Source organism: Lepidothrix coronata, unplaced genomic scaffold (assembly GCF_001604755.1).
Source record: "Lepidothrix coronata isolate B3197 unplaced genomic scaffold, Lepidothrix_coronata-1.0 Scaffold8, whole genome shotgun sequence".
Classification (NCBI taxonomy): domain Eukaryota; kingdom Metazoa; phylum Chordata; class Aves; order Passeriformes; family Pipridae; genus Lepidothrix; species Lepidothrix coronata.
This window is the reverse complement of record NW_016690188.1, coordinates 9,299,551-9,317,304: the sequence shown is the minus strand read 5'-3', so window position 1 is coordinate 9,317,304 and position 17,754 is coordinate 9,299,551. Positions and strand designations below refer to the sequence as shown.

At 39.5% G+C, this 17,754-nt stretch overlaps 1 protein-coding gene across 1 annotated transcript in view; it reads left to right on the top strand.

Annotated features, from left to right (window-relative positions):
- The first annotated feature begins 10,061 nt into the window (after positions 1 to 10,061).
- The window catches only part of TNKS2 (tankyrase 2), a 31,601-nt gene continuing 23,908 nt past the window's right edge, over positions 10,062 to 17,754 (top strand). The window contains exons 1-2 of the mRNA XM_017803965.1: positions 10,062 to 10,406; positions 16,410 to 16,634. Coding sequence (XP_017659454.1) covers positions 10,199 to 10,406; positions 16,410 to 16,634 — 433 coding nt within the window. The 5' untranslated portion in view covers positions 10,062 to 10,198. The remainder of the gene's footprint in view (positions 10,407 to 16,409; positions 16,635 to 17,754) is intronic.

Below are 17,754 nucleotides of genomic sequence, written 5' to 3'. Positions count from 1 at the left end.
AAAACTCAATTCTCTTACCTCTGTCATATTTTCCTTTGTTAATCACTTGATCATTTAAAGCCTTCCAATAGCTGACAGTAAAATTGCTAGTTAATAAGCTGTTTAGAGACCCCTGAATTGAAAGGCAGAATGTGAAATGAACACTAGTCAAGATATTAAGAAATCATGGAAGGTCTTTCTCTTCTTATTGTTTGGGTTTGGTTTGTTGTTTTTTTTTTCCCAAACATACTTTTTCCTACAAGAGAAGCAATATAAGTTTTCCTATTAAGAAGCCTCAAAGTGCAGATCATTGTCACTCACTAGTGAAAATATCTACCTCCCTCCCAAAATCTCAACAATTTTTAGACTTCTTTTACATGCAGTTTTTGATTGTTTCGTATTTTTGGTTAATATTTATGCTAATAGTTTCATTTAGTAACTTTAAGTGCCTCAGTGTTTTGCAAGGTACAAAATAGCCTGGTTTTGTAGAATTACAAAGGTAATTTGTTAGCCATATTTCTAAGGCAGTATTTAGCATAACAAAAGCACCATTTTGGCCTGAAAAACTAAAGTCTTTCACTGATTTTAAAATTTCTGGTTTGAAACTTTTTGACACATAATGCACATGATGTTTATGGTGGTTTCTCTTCACTCAACTTCTTTTTCCCTGAACAACAGATAGAAAGGCAGGGTTTCCAAATGGCACCAGCTGTGTTCCAAGATTTATCAGTGCTTGGCATCAAAAGTAAAAAAAGCAGCAGAATTTGCCAGTACTCACAATGACTACATAGCTATCTGCTTCACACAACTCCTCCCAATATAGATACAGAGGGGCTATATAAAGCTTTGACATACTTTTAAGTTTGGAAGCCCTGTCCAGAGAGTATGAAGTCACATAAGCCTTCACATTTGTGCTGGGATCAGCTAAAGCAGAAGCAGTGGTTTAAAAGAGGACACTGGCAGTTTGCCTAAAAAAAAAATAACTCACTAAATCCTCTGACTAAAGTATTTGGACAAAGTGTAACTTAGAAATTAAAAAAATCGGTAACCAGGCAATTTTAAAATACAAACAGACAATCTTGGACTCCTTGTTTCTTTGTGAAGACAAAGTATATTTCTGAAGTAGATCAGTAACTAAAGGTAAAATCCGGTCCCTTAGGCTTCTTTCCTAAAGGATGAGTTTCAGTGTTGTGCCAAGCTGACTTCTGTCCATACATACAGATCTCTATCTAAAGTAACACTAAGAGCTTGACCTGTGTGGGAGCATAGCTTGGAGTTCACACATTTCTGATTAGAGTAATAATAATAAGGTCATGACTACTCCATTTTGCTGATAGAACTATTTGGGTGGTTCAAATATCACTTTGCAGCACATCTGCTTCTACTTAACTCATCCTTCACTCTTAAATTAACTCCTACCATTCCTACAGTGAACTCTTCTACCATCCCAACTGGGTAATTACCTCCATAAAAAAGACAAGACAGCTGTATGTACAGTAGTGCTGTGCTCCCTGTCCATCTTCCATCCATCCTGCTGCCTCACAAGTTGCCTGCAGCCTCAGTGGCCCCAGGTGCTGGAGTCTCAGCATTGTGAGGGACCAGCTCACACAATGTCTTAGCCTGTGCTTCCAACAGACAAGGTTGTTACTTTAGGGAGTGGTCTCGGGGTAGCCCTTAGTACAGTTTCAGTTTAACCACTATGGTTTCCCACACCTTTTTTGAGCAATGCAAGTAGCATGAATACTTGTTTCATTTCTCACTATTGTGAAGCATAATGTCTCTGATTTCTTACACAAAAGGTTTCTTCTCTTCAGAGACATTAAATATTCCTTTTAAGAATGTTATGAACTCAGCATCAAAGTACGTTATAAATCTGTCCAGAGATAAATAAAACAGTACTGAGGAATGTTAGCTAAGGGAATCTATTGTAAGATTTATTTATTTCTCTCTCTTCTGCCAGGACAGAAGCAAAGCCTTCAGATTCTTCTCCAGTCCTAAAGGGACTGGCAGCTGACCAGCTCATTTAGCAAAGCATTTAGGTATGCTACTGAACTTCCCATATGCAGGTCCCTCTATGCAAGTCAATATGACTACTCCAAATTTTACAATACTTTGCTAACCAAAACTGGGCCACCTGGGGAAAAAATAACTGATTCAGTTTTTAGCCAAGGTGGCCTACACCTACAGGACTCCATGAGGTCTCTGCTAAAAGCAAACCAGTTCTCCCCCAGAAGCTGGTGTTACTGTGCTGTTAAATGCAGGGGTCAGTTTCTACATCATACTCTCTGTAAGGTGAATTCAGCTTTCCAGAGATGCCCTCTCTGTGTTACCCGAGTAGGTGCCAAATGAGAATAGCTCAGAAAAAATATGATTTTATTTGTTTCCAAGTTTGTTTTGCTAAATTTTTTTTTGACTAAATTTGAGGATTTGTAATACCTCCTGATGTTTACTTACTGTGATTGTTCTATCTTGGATAAAATGAGGACAGGCATGTATCAGTTGTTCTGATAAGTCTGCACTTCGGCCTCTCAGATCTTTGCTACAGCAGAGGCTGCTTTTGAATCACTCAGTCTAGCTATAAAATGTGAAACTGATATTCCTACTAGACTTTTTAGATACTGTCACAAAGTGCCTGTATAGAGAACAAAATCCCTGAGCCATTTGTTTATACACTGTCATCAGTTCTTCAGTGCTCTGCACCCTTCTGAATACCTGGCTGGTTGTGTCAAACTAACTTCAATGATAAAAATAATTTGTTTGCCTACAATTAAAGATCCCTAGTAACTAGCATGCATTCCATGTATTTTTTCCAAGGAATGTAATTTATCTTGGAACAAATAGAAATTAGGTCAACTTGTGTCCAGTGTTTATCTATTGCACAGGAGTTTCATTTACAAGCTAAGTAGGCCACAAGAACAGCTGGGTGCTACATCATCTACACTGCAAGGGTTATTCTAGTCCACACTGAAGAGTTTCCATGCATGGACAGTATCAAGAAGGCAGAAGTAGCTCTGCTGCATGAGCTGTCCAGACAACAGAGAAAGGATCATTAGTTAAATTACTTCTGAAGAAAACCAGCAGTAACCTGCTGTGAGAAAGCTATTTCACTGTTAGATGCCTGTGGGACCTTTATTTGTGTGCCTGTATATTGTATGCAGTGATAGCATTTCAGATGTCTTTAAGGTTTTAAAGTCTTAATCATGCCCACTCCTCCACACCAATCTAATCTTCCATTCAGCTGTTCTGTTTCCAGCCTTGAAATTGTTCAAGTCATGAGGTGGATCTGGAAAGTAAGTTAGGTTCCCACTGGGCATTTACAGGTGAAGTGGGGTAGGAGACTCCTTCAGCTAAGTACTTCTCTTGAAGACCAAGGAGCCTGGCCAAATGAGGCAAAGAATTGAAAAAGAAAGAGAGAAGGATTACCATTCACTCTCCTGGAGGGATTCCAGAAGGAGAGAACCTGAGATATATTTAGTTTTAACCCCAAGTAACCTTGATGTTGAAATGACACCTTGCGTAACTTCATCTTAGCAGCAATAGTTAGCATTTGTGTAAAGTAAAAAGGACCCATTTTTCAATTATAAAGAAATTGATTCAGTCACCCTAAAATACAAAAAGGATAACTTTTAAATGTATGTCCCAGATAGCTAAAATCCCCATGACACAGGATTACCCTAAGCCCTCAAAAATATTGCCATCTAAAGAGGAATTTATCAGGTATTGGGCATTGGCTGTGCTGGCCCAGTACACAGTGGGCACATGTCATGGAAATTCATCACAGGCCCAGGTGAAATACAAGCACTACGATTTGCTATTTTTAGGCAGTAAGGTTACATTAGTGTAGACCCATGATCTTGAGAGAGTGACCACAAGGCAACATTTCAACAATCAAGGTATGTTTGATGCAAGAAGAAAACCAGTAATTTTCTGGAATGAATGGGAAAATTGTTTTCTATGGATTAATACAGACATAAATTATGGTTATAAGTCTTTCTATAAACTATATAGAAGAAACATCTCAGTTGTTTGTAATAATTACAGAAAGAAGTAGATCACAGAAATAATCCTAGAATAAACCGTCTGAATAAAGTGCCTAAAATTTTCCCTCGTTTACTAGAAAATACAAAATCCAGGAAAAGGCTTTATACATACATAAATGAATGTTACATTGCAATGCATTTATGTCACTGTGATGGAAACAAACAATACTTTACTTGCTAATATTTTCCCATCCTTTAAGTGTGTTATATTAACAATAAACAAAGGCTACCAATATACCATTCTATCAATTAATAAATAATTTTAAAAATTGCTTAACACATTTAGTCAGGTAATAAATAAAAAAATAGAGACCTATGTGGCAGAGTCTCAAAATGAAGCTAAATTAATGACTTTTAACTCAGTTTTGCAATTTAGTTTGTTCTTAAGACAGTTCAAACATACCATTATTTTAGAACTTTTTGACCACTCTGGGTTTTTTAAGTTTTGTTAGGCCCAATTCTTCATTAAATTTAAGGTATAAGCAGCTTTTGTGTTGCTTTGTTTCTATCTCAGAGGTCTGATAAAGAGATTCTATCTTCAATTTACTCATAGCACAAATAACTTAAACTGATGCCCCTTAAGTGAGGTTTAGTCCCTTATATGCAGTGTGGCTGCCTACTCCACATTCAGATGGGAATGCAAATGAATATTTTTACCTGATAAATGTCTAAGTATTATGAGATTTTTCTTTTACAAGCAGAAATATCTTTGAATGGAGATTTTAAACCTTGCTTGCAGAAACATAAGAATTATCTTAATGGAGCACAAAATGTTTTTTCTCCAAGAATGTCCCTCACAAAATGTATTCTCCACTTCTTGAGACAGTATTATGGGTTACAGTGAACCATAAGGTGTTGGAAAAAACATCCCAAAGGAGAAGTTTCTAGTTGCCATATATTGGTTTAGCTCCATGATAACTTATGCTTAGTAGAATATATACATAACTGTGTTCATGTCTCATAATCTGCCTTTAAAAAAAAAAGTATTATTTATTTTTATTGGTTTTTACTGACAATTTGTGACAATGTGTGTTAGAGTGTGACTCTGACAACCACTTGAACTTGTTTCCTACTTTCTGTCCCTCAGTTAAAACATGCATAAATATATTCTTCACAGTAAGTTTTAAGATTTTACTGTTTTCATATCTGATTTTAATTCCACTGTAATGAAATTCCTTCCTCTCATCTCAATTTCTCTTCTCAATCAGTGCCATGGACTACTTTTCATCAGGAACCTTCCATTAGAAATACTGAAATTTAGTGGATTTGATAATTATTACTTCTTGATGAAACTAAAACAAGTTCTTAAACAAAGTAATTGTGTTTCTTAGGCTCAAGTCAAGAATAGCCTAGGGTTTGGGTTTTTTTCCCCTGGACTGTGAAACTAGCTGTTCCAAGAAGCCATCATTTGAATTGTTGAGAAATTGCCTCTCAAAGATCTGTCCTGAAATAACAGCTTGAGAGTGGCATCACAATTTGCCAATCTATGTGCAAGTATTTGGAGTAGTAGACTAACACTTTCTAAAAAAAACATTGCATTTAGTTGCTTCTTTGCTTTCCTTCACACTGTCTGCTCTGTATGGTATTTGCATAGTGTAGGCAACAACTAACTTAGGTATTGAAATTAAAAGTACAGGCTTCTTATGCCATCAATGGAAAGAGTTACAGTGCTTCAGAGGCAATTAAGAGTGCATCACTGTCTGCTTTGTTAATTACTTGGAGGACCTGGATGCTTCTGTTAGATGCCCACAATAAACTGTGAAGATGTCTGAACCTCCACACAGCCTTTTTTCTTTTTTTTGCTTTTAATTGAAATAGGAAACAAATATTGAAATCTGTTAAAATAATTGTCACTCGAACTGCAATTTAAATGCATGGAGAGTCTCTTGCTAGTTGTTGGTCCTCTGAAATTTTATCCCTCTAAGATTATTTTTCAAGAGAATTGCTATTTCCCTGTTAGTACCTCAGTCAGTTCTATGCAGATTATAACCTGGGTAGCCCACAATTTTTTTTCTTTTGATTGGCTTCAGAAAAGCTGAATATGTCATGGTTGGACAGACACTCTAATTTGCCTTTAATTGCTTTTAGCATTTTTGTATCATTGTACCTCTTTGAGATACAAATGAATCTGTTCTGCTGGCATCCCTAGACAATGCTGATCTTTGGCCTTACTGCTCCTCTGCTGCTTGTGGCTTTCTTACCAATAACAAACAAAAATTTCCCAGGTCTCTGCCATGTTCCCATGCTGGCACTCCATGTAATTCTGCTTCGCATGTGTGGAATCTATGCTTTTAAAAAAGCTCTCTGTCAGCCCGGAATGTTCCAGGCACTACAGAAAAACAAACAAAAGCTCCCTTTAAGCCCTCTAGACATGTTTCTCTCTAGCAGACTTTGACAGCAAAACTGGAATCATTTTAAATAAATCACAAGGGTTCTGGACTAAAGGCCTTTTTTTTCTGCGTAACCTAGTTTCCATGAACTCTCATACACTTATCCGTTCTTCTAATGCCAGCATCACAAGCTTCTCCCTACCACCAAAAAGAATCTTCTCTAACTGCTGTCACCACAGGTGGTCACCAAGCTGATGAATTATCTTGGTTGCTGCATACACAGATACAGTATTTTGATAACTAAATCACCCACCATTAAACCTCATCAACAACTCACAGTGTATCCCCATCTCCTAGAGGGACCACGTGGCTCTGTGTTTGCTCCTCTCTGCAATGCTCAGTCTCTCAACATTTCACCATCTCCACTCCTTTCATTTTTTTTAATCCCTTTATTATTCCAGAACAACATTTTATATTTATTCCACTTTACCCCATCTGCTGGTAAAACAAAGCTGGCACATATAATACACCACAGATGACTGGCAGGTCTTGTTTAAGATGCATAGCCAAAGTACTTGATGTATAGAATAAGAAAGGGAAGGGAGAAAGTTTCTTTAAAGATCCACTGCTACACATATTCAGTGATTTACAGCCTGCTTTGGTTTTGTTCTGAGTTCATATTTCTTAAATTGATCAGCATCTCTTTTAATTTAGAAAAAGTATCTTGGACTGAGAACGTTTCTATTTATAGTTGTAAAAATTTAGTAACAAACAATAGGTTCCTTTTACTTCTCTCCAAAATTAACTCTTATCTTTATAGGAATGTTTTATTATTTCCTGATATTCAATATTAATTATCTCTGGTTTGGTTTTTTTTTTTTTCCAAGTCTCATCTGGAAGTACTTCAAATGGAATAAATTTAAAATCATTCGCCTTTTGAAATAAGCTAAATTTCTGAACTCTTAAAATGTTCTATTTAATTCTAGCATTTTACTTTCCTTCCAAGAGCAAGGCAAAGCACTGCAGAGACCAATTAGAAAGAGCTGAGAAATCCTCATGACATGAATGACTGACAGTTGAAAATCCTAAATCTGATGGACTGCCTTGTAGATTGGCACGGACAACGTCTCTCGCCGTCAGCAAACAGTCTCCTAAGCACAAAGGAAAAGTTTTTTTTAAAGGCTGCCTCAGTCTGTCCATACCCAGCAGCCCCTCTCTTTCTTTATTTTTCTAATTCTTTTTCTATTTATTTTTAATTTTTCCTCTTATTTTTTTCCTCTTTTTCTGCTTTTTTTCCTCCCTTTTTTTCTCCTTTCCTTTCCTGCCCTCTAGCGACCAACCAAGCATGTTTCTAAACAAACTGAGCACACTTCCAAAATACTTACTTTCTATTAGGCCAGATTACTCCACTAGGATAAATGAACTGCAAAGGTAGAGGCCATTGGTATAATACAAATTACACTAAAAGGAATAACAGTCAAATGTTTCCAAGCTGTTAATGGCTGAGCCTCTCGGGTAGTCTTGATAACAGGTGTCTCTTGAAAAATCTCTACCACATATATTGGGTGGGATTTGGCATATATTTCAGTTATGGTTTTCTGACCATACTATTGTACAGAAGATGGAAGAAAAACATTGGATTTTACAGATTATTTTCTCGTAACATAAAGAAATATATAAATAAAATAAAAAGTAGGGATTTTTTACGTGACGTGAATCTCAAAAGTCACTGTGAAAGCTATTAGTACACTAGTCCTAAAATATGCTGAGTGTTTGACTCAGTGAATTCAAGGCTAATTGAATCCTGCTCTTACAGTATAATATTTTTTTTTAAATTGTTTCTATTCACAGATACCTGTCACAGTTTCAAATTCAAGCTATCAGGAAGACATACTGGAAAAGGAAGTCAGGTCATAAGTAATTTAGAATAATAGTATCTTTTGGGTATAGTGATGTGGAAAGAATGGGGAGTTTGTTTATTTTAGACCACGCTCTTTATAATCCTACTCTTTTTCAAACTCTTTTTTTTTTTGTCATTAGCACTTGATAACTCCTTTAGCCAAGGAAAGAAGCAATGATAGAGTTTATAGTGAAGCAGTGAAATAATTGTTCCGGTTTTAAACTTACTTCAAAGACCTGAGGAGCAGGTTGTGTTTGTATTTACACAGGTACTTACACTTCCACAGACTTTAAGATACACAGTCTAGATACTTCATCCATTTTGAAATGAAAGCAACCAAGTTAATGCATTTACTACTTCTGCTGTTGGCCTGGAGAATGGTTTATGAATGCAAAAGCTTGTGTATTTTTTCCAGCTAAACTGATGGTGCTAATAAAGGATACAAATGGCATCATTGCAGGTCTTGTTTTCAGTCTGTAGAGCCTACATGTAGAAAGGGAAGTTTTCATCATGCATACTTTGGAGAAGTTGGGAAGGTCTGGGACAGCTGCAGGCCTATGAGCCACATTTGATGACAGTTTATGCTGAAACATTATGGCCCCATGTAAAGCAGTGGATGAATTATGTATGTGTGACAACGCTGATCGAGGGACTCTGGCCATAGCCTGACTTTTTCCTGCCTGCTGAGCACAGCTTGTAATTTAAACGGAGACACAGAGAAAAGCCAGTGGGATTGCAGAAAACACACATGACCAAGGCATCATGTGTTTGTCAAAGCAAGTGGTTTCTGTCCCTGTGCTGGCTGCATTCTTCTGTCACACTGCTACTGCGGCTATGTGTACATCAGCAAACTAAACAGTGCGAGGACACAGACACAGGCATTGGACCTTGATCTGCTACTATAGCATGGTGTGGACCTGGGACAGGTAGTAGTCTCCCCCACCAAAAAATTCCTGGGCACAGTTTAGGCAGTAGTACTAAACAGGGAGAGGCAATTTGGATGTAACTGCCCTGTTTCAGAGACAAGGATGTTTGACAGAGTGTAAATGACTAAACTGTACAAATGTGCTGGATCTCTTTCCATGTTCTTAGGTCACTGATTTTCCTAGTATAACAATAGTCTGCAAGTTCAATTGGATTTGGAGGTACTTATCTCTGCCTTTGGAACTGGAAGCTACTGGCCCTATTCAACTATCTTGTAGAAAAGTAAGCATTTTAATATGGCGTGAGTGGAAAAATACATTTCAAAATTATCAGCTGAATCCTCTTCTAGTCAGTCCCATCTAGGGTCAGGCTTTTCCATTAAGCTGGCAAGGGTTACTAGAGGGAAAGAGGTGCTTTCCATTGTCTTCCAAAACCTTGAATTGGCAGTCAACTAATAGTATTTTCTGATACCTGTTTTTCAAGGTGAATAAAATAAACTACATCATTTATATTGTATAATTTCCACTCCATAGTTAATATGCAATCACTTAACTTCCTTTTGAGCCACAGTACTTTGCTATGTAAGTAACTGCAAGGATCATGAAGTTATTAGCACCAAAATGCAGTCTGAACAGTCATCACCTCCTACTCTACATTCAATTACTGTAAGTAGCACAGGCACATTTTGGAACGAATGTGGGACGAATCGCTATACTGTACTTTTTATGCTCATCATCATCATCCCTTACGAAGGAGAGGGCAGCAGCTTAAAGACAGGCTGTGTGAGTTGTCTGCTGCTTCCTCACGGCTCCCAAGCACCAACGCACGGAAACTCCGCTCGGATCCCCGGGAGCGGCCTCGGGATGGGCCTCACGGTGGGCGGAGGCTCGCGGCGGGCGCGCCTGCGCACTTAGCCGGCGGTGCCCGGATCCCTCCGCCGGGCGCAGCGCCCGCCCGGAGCGTGTGCGGGGCCGTGCGGGGGCTGCGGGGGCGGCCCGGCCCGGCCCGGCCCGGCTCGGCTCGGCATGGCGGGGCGGCGCTGCGCGGGCGGCGCTGCCGCCCTGGCTGAGGCACCGGGATGCGGCGCGGCGGCCGCGGCCGAGCCGGCCCGGGAGCTGTTCGAGGCCTGCAGGAACGGGGACGTGGAGCGGGTCAAGCGGCTGGTGCGGCCCGAGAACGTGAACAGCCGCGACACGGCGGGCAGGAAGTCCAGCCCGCTGCACTTCGCCGCAGGTACCGGGCGGGGGGAGCCGGGCCGGGCCGCAGGGCAGCGCCGGCAGCCTGGGCCGCTCGGGCGGGCGGAGCTCGAGGGTCCGGGCGCTCCATCGCCCCGAGCATCGCCTCCCCCCGGCTCTGCCCGGCCCCGGGGCCCGCTCGGGGTCACCCACGCGGTGGGGGCTGCGAGCGGTGCAGCGGCGTCTGCTCTCGGTCTATTTCCTTTTCCCTTTTTCCTCTTTTTTTAAAAAAACAAACCTCGGCTAGCCTTAAGGACATCTGGAGCGGGGTTTGTTCTGTTCATGTTGTGACACGTGAGCTCCGACAGGGACACTTGTCCCAGGTACAGTTCTGGTGGATTTCAGCAGGCCTGCGCGTTTTTGGAATTGCACCCATGAAGGTGCCTGTCAGATAACACCATTTCTAAGCTTTTTGCATTCTTATTTTTAACAAGTGGACTTTGTTAATTCAAGACTTTAGTACGCAAACAACTGACGTCACAGAACAACTGCTTTCTCTGGCAGCAGGCCAGAAGATTGTATCCCACCTTTTCAGACAAAGACCTGACTGTAACTTGTTTTTGTGTTGGTGGTTTTGATTTGATTACAGCCTTAGATGTAGGACCCGAAGGCTGGCAGGCTGCAGAAGACAGCAGCTTCTTTTTGGCTGAGCAGCATGGATAGTAACAAAGATGTTCATTTCTTTACTGAATTATCTTAAAAAAAGTTTCTATTTAAGATGTCCTTTTTTTGTGTTAAGTAGTCTTGACTCAGACCTAAGAGGTCTAAGTTTTTGAAAGCCTTCTTAGGGCAGCAGCATTTCATAAATTTAAGAAACTTGATCAGTAAGAGAGCCCAGGAGACAACTTAAAATATCCTGTCAGAGGAAAACAATTTTGCAGCTATTCTTTCATATGCAGCAGTCCTGCCTCTTCACTAGTTGACTCTGAATTTCTAAACAAATGTGTATGTTTTAGAGCCTTTTGGAGAAGCGAGGGGTTTTGTTTGGTTGGTTTTGGTTGGTTTGGGCTTCCTTTGGGTGCCTAAGATGTTTCTCATTCAATACAGTGATCTAGTTTATCTCTCTGAACAGGAGTGATCTTTAAAGTCTTGACTTTATAAAGGACTCCTGATCTACAGAAAGATTTTTGTTTGAAAAATTGCACAGCAATAAGTTCGCGTAGTTGTTCAACTTCTAATGTTGGTGTGTAAATGAGTAACACCATTGCCATGCTTAAATGTTCTCCAGAACTGATAGAGAGAAATTAATTCCTCCTCTCACCAGACTGTAGGAGATGCTGAAAGTTTCTGGTTAACATGTGGTATAAAATATTTGCATAATTTCTGGATTTAACACTCTTTACTGCCTCAGGTCGAACTCCACTGTTGTCAGCCCACCTTCAGTAGACTCCATGTGAAAGGTAGACTTAAGTAACTCTCGAACTTGGGAGTTACTGTTTTTGTTTTGCTTTGCCTTTACCCCATTACTCACAATTGGAGTAATACTAACTTCCTTTGTCTTCTGCCTCTAAAGGAATTCCATTCGAGGAAGTGAAAGCAAAAATCTGTTGTATTCCTGCTTTGTTTATACTAATTGGCTTGGTGTTCTTAGAAAATACATTACAAAACTTTTCTGACTAGTTTCTTTCAGTTTTGAGACTTTTTATATGGAAGAGATGGGGTTGAAATACACTGATAGGTTTTGTATTGCCTTTTTTTCCTTTTTTAGAGTGGCATTCTGAGGTCTGGACTTGGGTTCTGTTTTTTAAGACTTTTCACAGATTTTACCGAGCAATTTAAAAAAAGAAAATAAAACTAAGTCCTCTTTTTCCATGTGTCATTTTGTAAAGGTGGATTTTAAAATAAAGTATATTAAAAAAAACCACTACAAGCTCTCCCTGGGCATGTGTCATTATCAGAGATAATACATATTGGGCTTTGGGGAAGGTTACTCTTCGGATTTTGTAGTGGTAAGTTGTAGTGAAGATTCAGTCAGGAGCCCACTCCCTTCACGATAAAATGGGCTCCATCCTTTCCCACTATAACCTGCATATACTTGCTCGAGCCAGTCTTTTTCACCACAGTATGTGTCAAACTTCAAAGTATCACAAGGCTTCAGGGACTTGGCAAGTACCAAAATGCCATTCCTGCAATCTGAAATTCATCAAAAATATGAATGCCCAGGGTAGGGGAGAAGCATTGAAGCTCAGTTCTTTCTATTACCTTTTCATCTCATCAGTATTAGCTGAAATGTCAATTGTGGCACATAGTGACTGTAAATAAATACATTTTTAATTATATACAGTTACACATTTCTATTATGGTTTATAATCAGGAATTGTCAGCTAAAAATTTGTAGCTGGTCAGGGAGCAAGTGCAGTGAGGTGTTCAGTTGTCACAGATGGTAGAAGAGTGTCAGCTGGAGGTCCTGAGTAGCCAGCCCTCCTTCTTTGCAACAAAAAAATCCAAATGTTCATGATGATAAGACAGTTACCTTGCACGGTTGCAAGCTATGGTCCCGCTTTGGTGGTCTTTGTATAAAAGCTCAAGAGCCAAAGAAAATCCCCAGCCCTTAAAAATCACAATGTTGTGGTTTGAAATAGTTTTTGCAGCAGCTGACTAATGGCAAAGAGGAACTAATACAGGAGGTAGTGGCTGCCTGCCCTGTGTCAGCAAAGGCACTCCCTACTTTCCAGTCTTGGAAAACAGCACGAGGAGAGGCCATTGTGCAGTTTGGTCATTTCCTCTGTACACATGCATCCTTTAGAACGTGATGAGAAAATAATTCTCCTTCCATATATGGTGCCCTCTTCTACAGATGCTTCCACAAGGAAGTAAGGAATCCCTGCGGTGCACTCAGTACTGGAGAGAAGTTACAAAAATTGGTGTGATGCAAGTGAGCCCATCTCAACACTAAATTAGATACAGGTAGTTGGGGGGTGTTGCTCTACTGGAGGCATTTTCTGAATGGATGCAGGCATTGCACAGAGAGAAGCTGCAGGCTGCTCAGGAGCTGTATCTGATTGAACCTCTGTACTAAACAGAGGGATCTAAGTGAATTCTCTATGCCTGTTATGAGGTTCACTACAGCTGGTTTTCAGTTATGGAGTTGATTCCTGCTAAGGTTGGCCTTTTACCTTCAAAAACACTCTGAGGGATAGGAATGCCTTGTATATAAGAATGAGTGGCTTAGCTACCAGATGTGTAAATTTGGGATGGAGAATTTGATCAGAGGCTTTTCTAACATATTGCAGCAGTCCTGGAAAACAGTTTTTTGGTACTCAAAGAAGAAAATACCAAGCCGTCTGTCATCAAATAACAGCTTTGATGATGTGTTTGCAGAACTCTGGCGCTTGCAAAAGTCTCATTTGTGTAGATTCTCGAAGAATTTAGTAAATTTTGAGTATGCATTCAAAGTAGAAGCAGAAGTTTTAAAGGCTTGAAGTGGTAAGAAAAAAAATTAGGACACATTAAAAAATAACAGTATTTATAATACCTAACAGGTATTTATAAATACTGTTATTTATAATACCTAGTATTTTTATGTATTTATAATACCTAGGTAGGAAAGCTAAATGTATTTAAGAATGAGAAATACACTGCGTATAATTTAGTATATAGACAATATGTGTGCGTGGGTATATGTACAGGTATTGATTTTTTTTTGCAGCAGCAGAAGTATGCATGCATGTGCAGTGAATATGGCTTACTGTGCCAGTGCAGATAAATGGGTTTTGCATGGACCACGTGTCTGATCCAGTTCTTATCCCAAGTGAGCTGAGCTCCCATTCTCTCTTAGGACAGGCAAGGTGGGTAGGTGTCATGTTGAGACTCAAAAGTGATTTTGCTGTACAGTCTGTGATTCTATCATAGGCAAAGTGCTAGTAAGCTAAGATTTGTGTTATTAGTATTGTATTTTGAAAAATTGAAGCACATCACCAGTATAGCCTTGTGACTTTTACTTGAAATCACCTTGAAGTTCGTTCTGGGATTAAAATGTTTCACATAAACTGATTTTTATAATAATGATGAATTCGTGGTGAATGTGGTTCCTTACCAGACTTTTGAGGGAAGAGGAGAAAAGTTAGAATTTAACTAAGGCTTTTCTGAATACTTTTTCTGGCCTCTTTCTCTTTGACATATATGTCTACAAGATCTTCTCTTATCAAGTAGGATCCAGAAATTGCTTAATAATGGCAGTTGGGTTTTTCTTTGAACTTCAGATGGTGAAAGTGCCTCTTACTCCAAGAGAGGGATTTACTGAAGTCAGTTTTAGTGAAGAACATGCTATGAAAAGGTTGAGTCACAACTAAGCTAAAACTAAAAGTTCAGTTGTAACTGAAATGTTGTCACTTCTCGTATGCTTTGGTGGCTTTGTCACTGAAACGCTGTGTTGTTATCAGGAAAATACATCATTTTTAGGTTATGGTTGCAGGGACTTAACACCTATCTGCTGACATTCCATGGATGATTTGTAGCAAAGTTTAAATTTGCTTCAACCTGAGTATCAGTGGTGTTGGCAACTGTGTGGTTATTCTGTCTGAGGGAAAAGCCCAAACTTCATCCCCATCCAGGTCTTGATCTTTTTAGGCAAACAGTTTCTAAGTCAGATACTTAAAGCAAGGAAGAGCAAGTCCTGCGCACATGGGTTGTTTCCCAGCAGGTACTTGACAGAAGAGTGGTACATACCAAAATATGGTTCTTACTGCCATAATAATCCCTGAGACCCACAGAGACACTCAGGGAACCTTGGAGGGATTTCTGTAGGCAGTGGTCTTTGGAACATAACCAGATGGGCATAATGGCTACAAGCAGAAATCCTAAGGCTTTCTGGCCTCCTGTGGAGATACTGGAGCAAACAAGATACAGCTTGTTGTCCTAGTTTATTTGCCATTAAAAAAAGCATGCAAGATTCAGCTGAAACTGAAAAATAGTAGCTATAGAAATGTTTTATAAGAGCAATTACCTTATTTATGATACATTTCTAAGCCCAGATGTACCAGTGGGTATGTTTTTTGCTGTCTACTAACTTGAATAACAGGCTTGTAAAAAAGTGCCTGAGAATGTATAAGAGCATTTTTGTTCTTCAGTCAGGATCAAATATTTATAATAATTTTAGACATCACTGAAAATAGAGACTATGAATATGTTTAAGTTATGGTTGTGCATACTCTCGTAATAAATTTCTTCAATTTAGAATAGTGTCAGATAAACTTCTTATGTCCCTAAGGGCTTTCTTAAGTGATTATTTCAAAGATGGAATCTGTGTACACTTTTAAGTTAATTATTCCTTAGAAAGCAAATAGCCATGCTTCTAGTGTTAACCTGAGAGTAGTGCTGCCTACTTGCTTCTTTTAAAAAACAAGAAACTTTATTCTGTGAAATACTTTTCCTGTTGTATGGCTATTTTTTAAAAAGCTTACAATATGAATTGTAAATAGAATCATAGAATTTTTTGGGTTGGAAAGGATCTTGAAGATCATGTATTTCCAACCTCTCTGCCATGGACAGGGATGTCAGTCACTAAATCAGGCTGCTAAGGTCCCCATCCAGCCTGGCTTTAAACACTTCCACCTTGGACACTACATGCATTGGCTTGAAGCCAGTCTCATCCTTACTGTTCCCAGGGCTCATCCATTGGTCCATACACAAACTGGCTGTGGGTTGACAGAGTATCACATAAAATATTGTTCAGTTGAATAGCCATATAAAGTGACTACAAAATAGGTTTTGTTGTCACTGTTCTGTTCTTTTTGTTACATTTTCAGGAAGCTGTTGACTTGTGGGAGCCCTATTCATTGTTCCAGTAATCTTGACTATTATTTTTCTACTGATTTTAATCTAATTTTTAGGGGTTTCAAAAACAGCCTTAGTGTGTCAATGCTCCTTTAGTAAACAGTGCCAGTTGTGGTTGTTATTTAGAGTGGTTGCTGTCATTTAAGTTTGTTGTTTCAGTCTGTACATGTGGACATGGAATTTTCTTACCCCATCCTGACACCTTTTCTCCCTTTTTCTCTTCAAGGTTTTGGTCGGAAGGATGTAGTTGAATATTTGCTTCAGAGTGGTGCCAATGTCCATGCCCGAGATGATGGAGGCCTTATCCCTCTTCACAATGCTTGCTCTTTTGGTCATGCTGAAGTCGTCAATCTTCTCTTGCGGCATGGTGCAGATCCTAACGCTCGGGATAATTGGAATTACACTCCTCTTCATGAAGCTGCCATTAAGGGCAAGACAGATGTCTGCATTGGTAATTTTCTCCCACTCTTCCTGTGACTGACTCATTTGTTTTCACTGTGAAAAATCCAGAACCTTTTAAAGACCATTTTTATTCTGTGAAGCTATGGCTAGTATAAGGGTTAAAACTAAAAATCTTTTGTAAACATAAGTTCATATGTCACTTATTACATATCACTGTTTTTGATATTTGCTGATCTATGAAGGTTCACATTGACATCATGGAGAAAGAGCTAGAGACTGATGTGATGTGTGGCAATGAATTTGCCATATGCAGTATGGAAAAAGTCCTTGTCAGAGATGGGCTGGTGAGAAAAACAGCTCTAACCCTATGGAAACAGAAGTTTTTACTGTAGTTTAAACATGTTGCAACATGTTTGTGTATTTTCTGCAGTGTCACTGTCTCCCTTCCCAGACACCCCCTGTGAAGCTATTGTCTCACACAGAGTGTCCTGGGAAGGTGTCCTGAGGTGTTTCTCATTGGTCCCCCCTTTCTATTGGTTGTTGACCCTTTACCTGATGGTTTTTTCTGTGTGACCCTGACCTTGTGATTGGTCCCCTTTTGACCCTCCTAAAAGCCTTATAAACCCCAACCCCACAATAAACTTCCTCTTTCCTCCGTCCCTCCCTGTGTGGTCTGTGTGTGCTCCTTGCGGGAGTCGCCGGTCCATGTGCAGGGGCGGGGGGGGAAGGGCATTTACCTCACAGGTTATGGGGCCAGCATCCTAAGGCCTGGAGGTCTCCCCAAATCCCACTAATCCGCCGTAGTGATGGAGCTAAATTTTGTTCTGTTTCAGCTTAGACTCTTATGCTGCCTTCTGCTGCTGCTCACAGTGCAGTGAAAAGAAAAAACCTGATTTTAATAATGGATTCATTCTGTCTATATGTAGCAGCTGTGTTAAATTAGTTAAGATGGAGCTAAACTTCAGTTATATTGACCACTTGTTTTGCCTACACAGTTTCTGTGAAGAACTTCTTAAGGAAGAGGTAGAAAGTTAAGATATGTGGTCAAGAAACATTTTTTGATTATGTGGTTGGCTCTTCTTTGCTTTAAGGAGCACAGCCAGAGAGAGTTGTATATATAACATTGCCTGTTTGGCCTGAGTATGAGTGCAAGATGCACGACCTGTCAC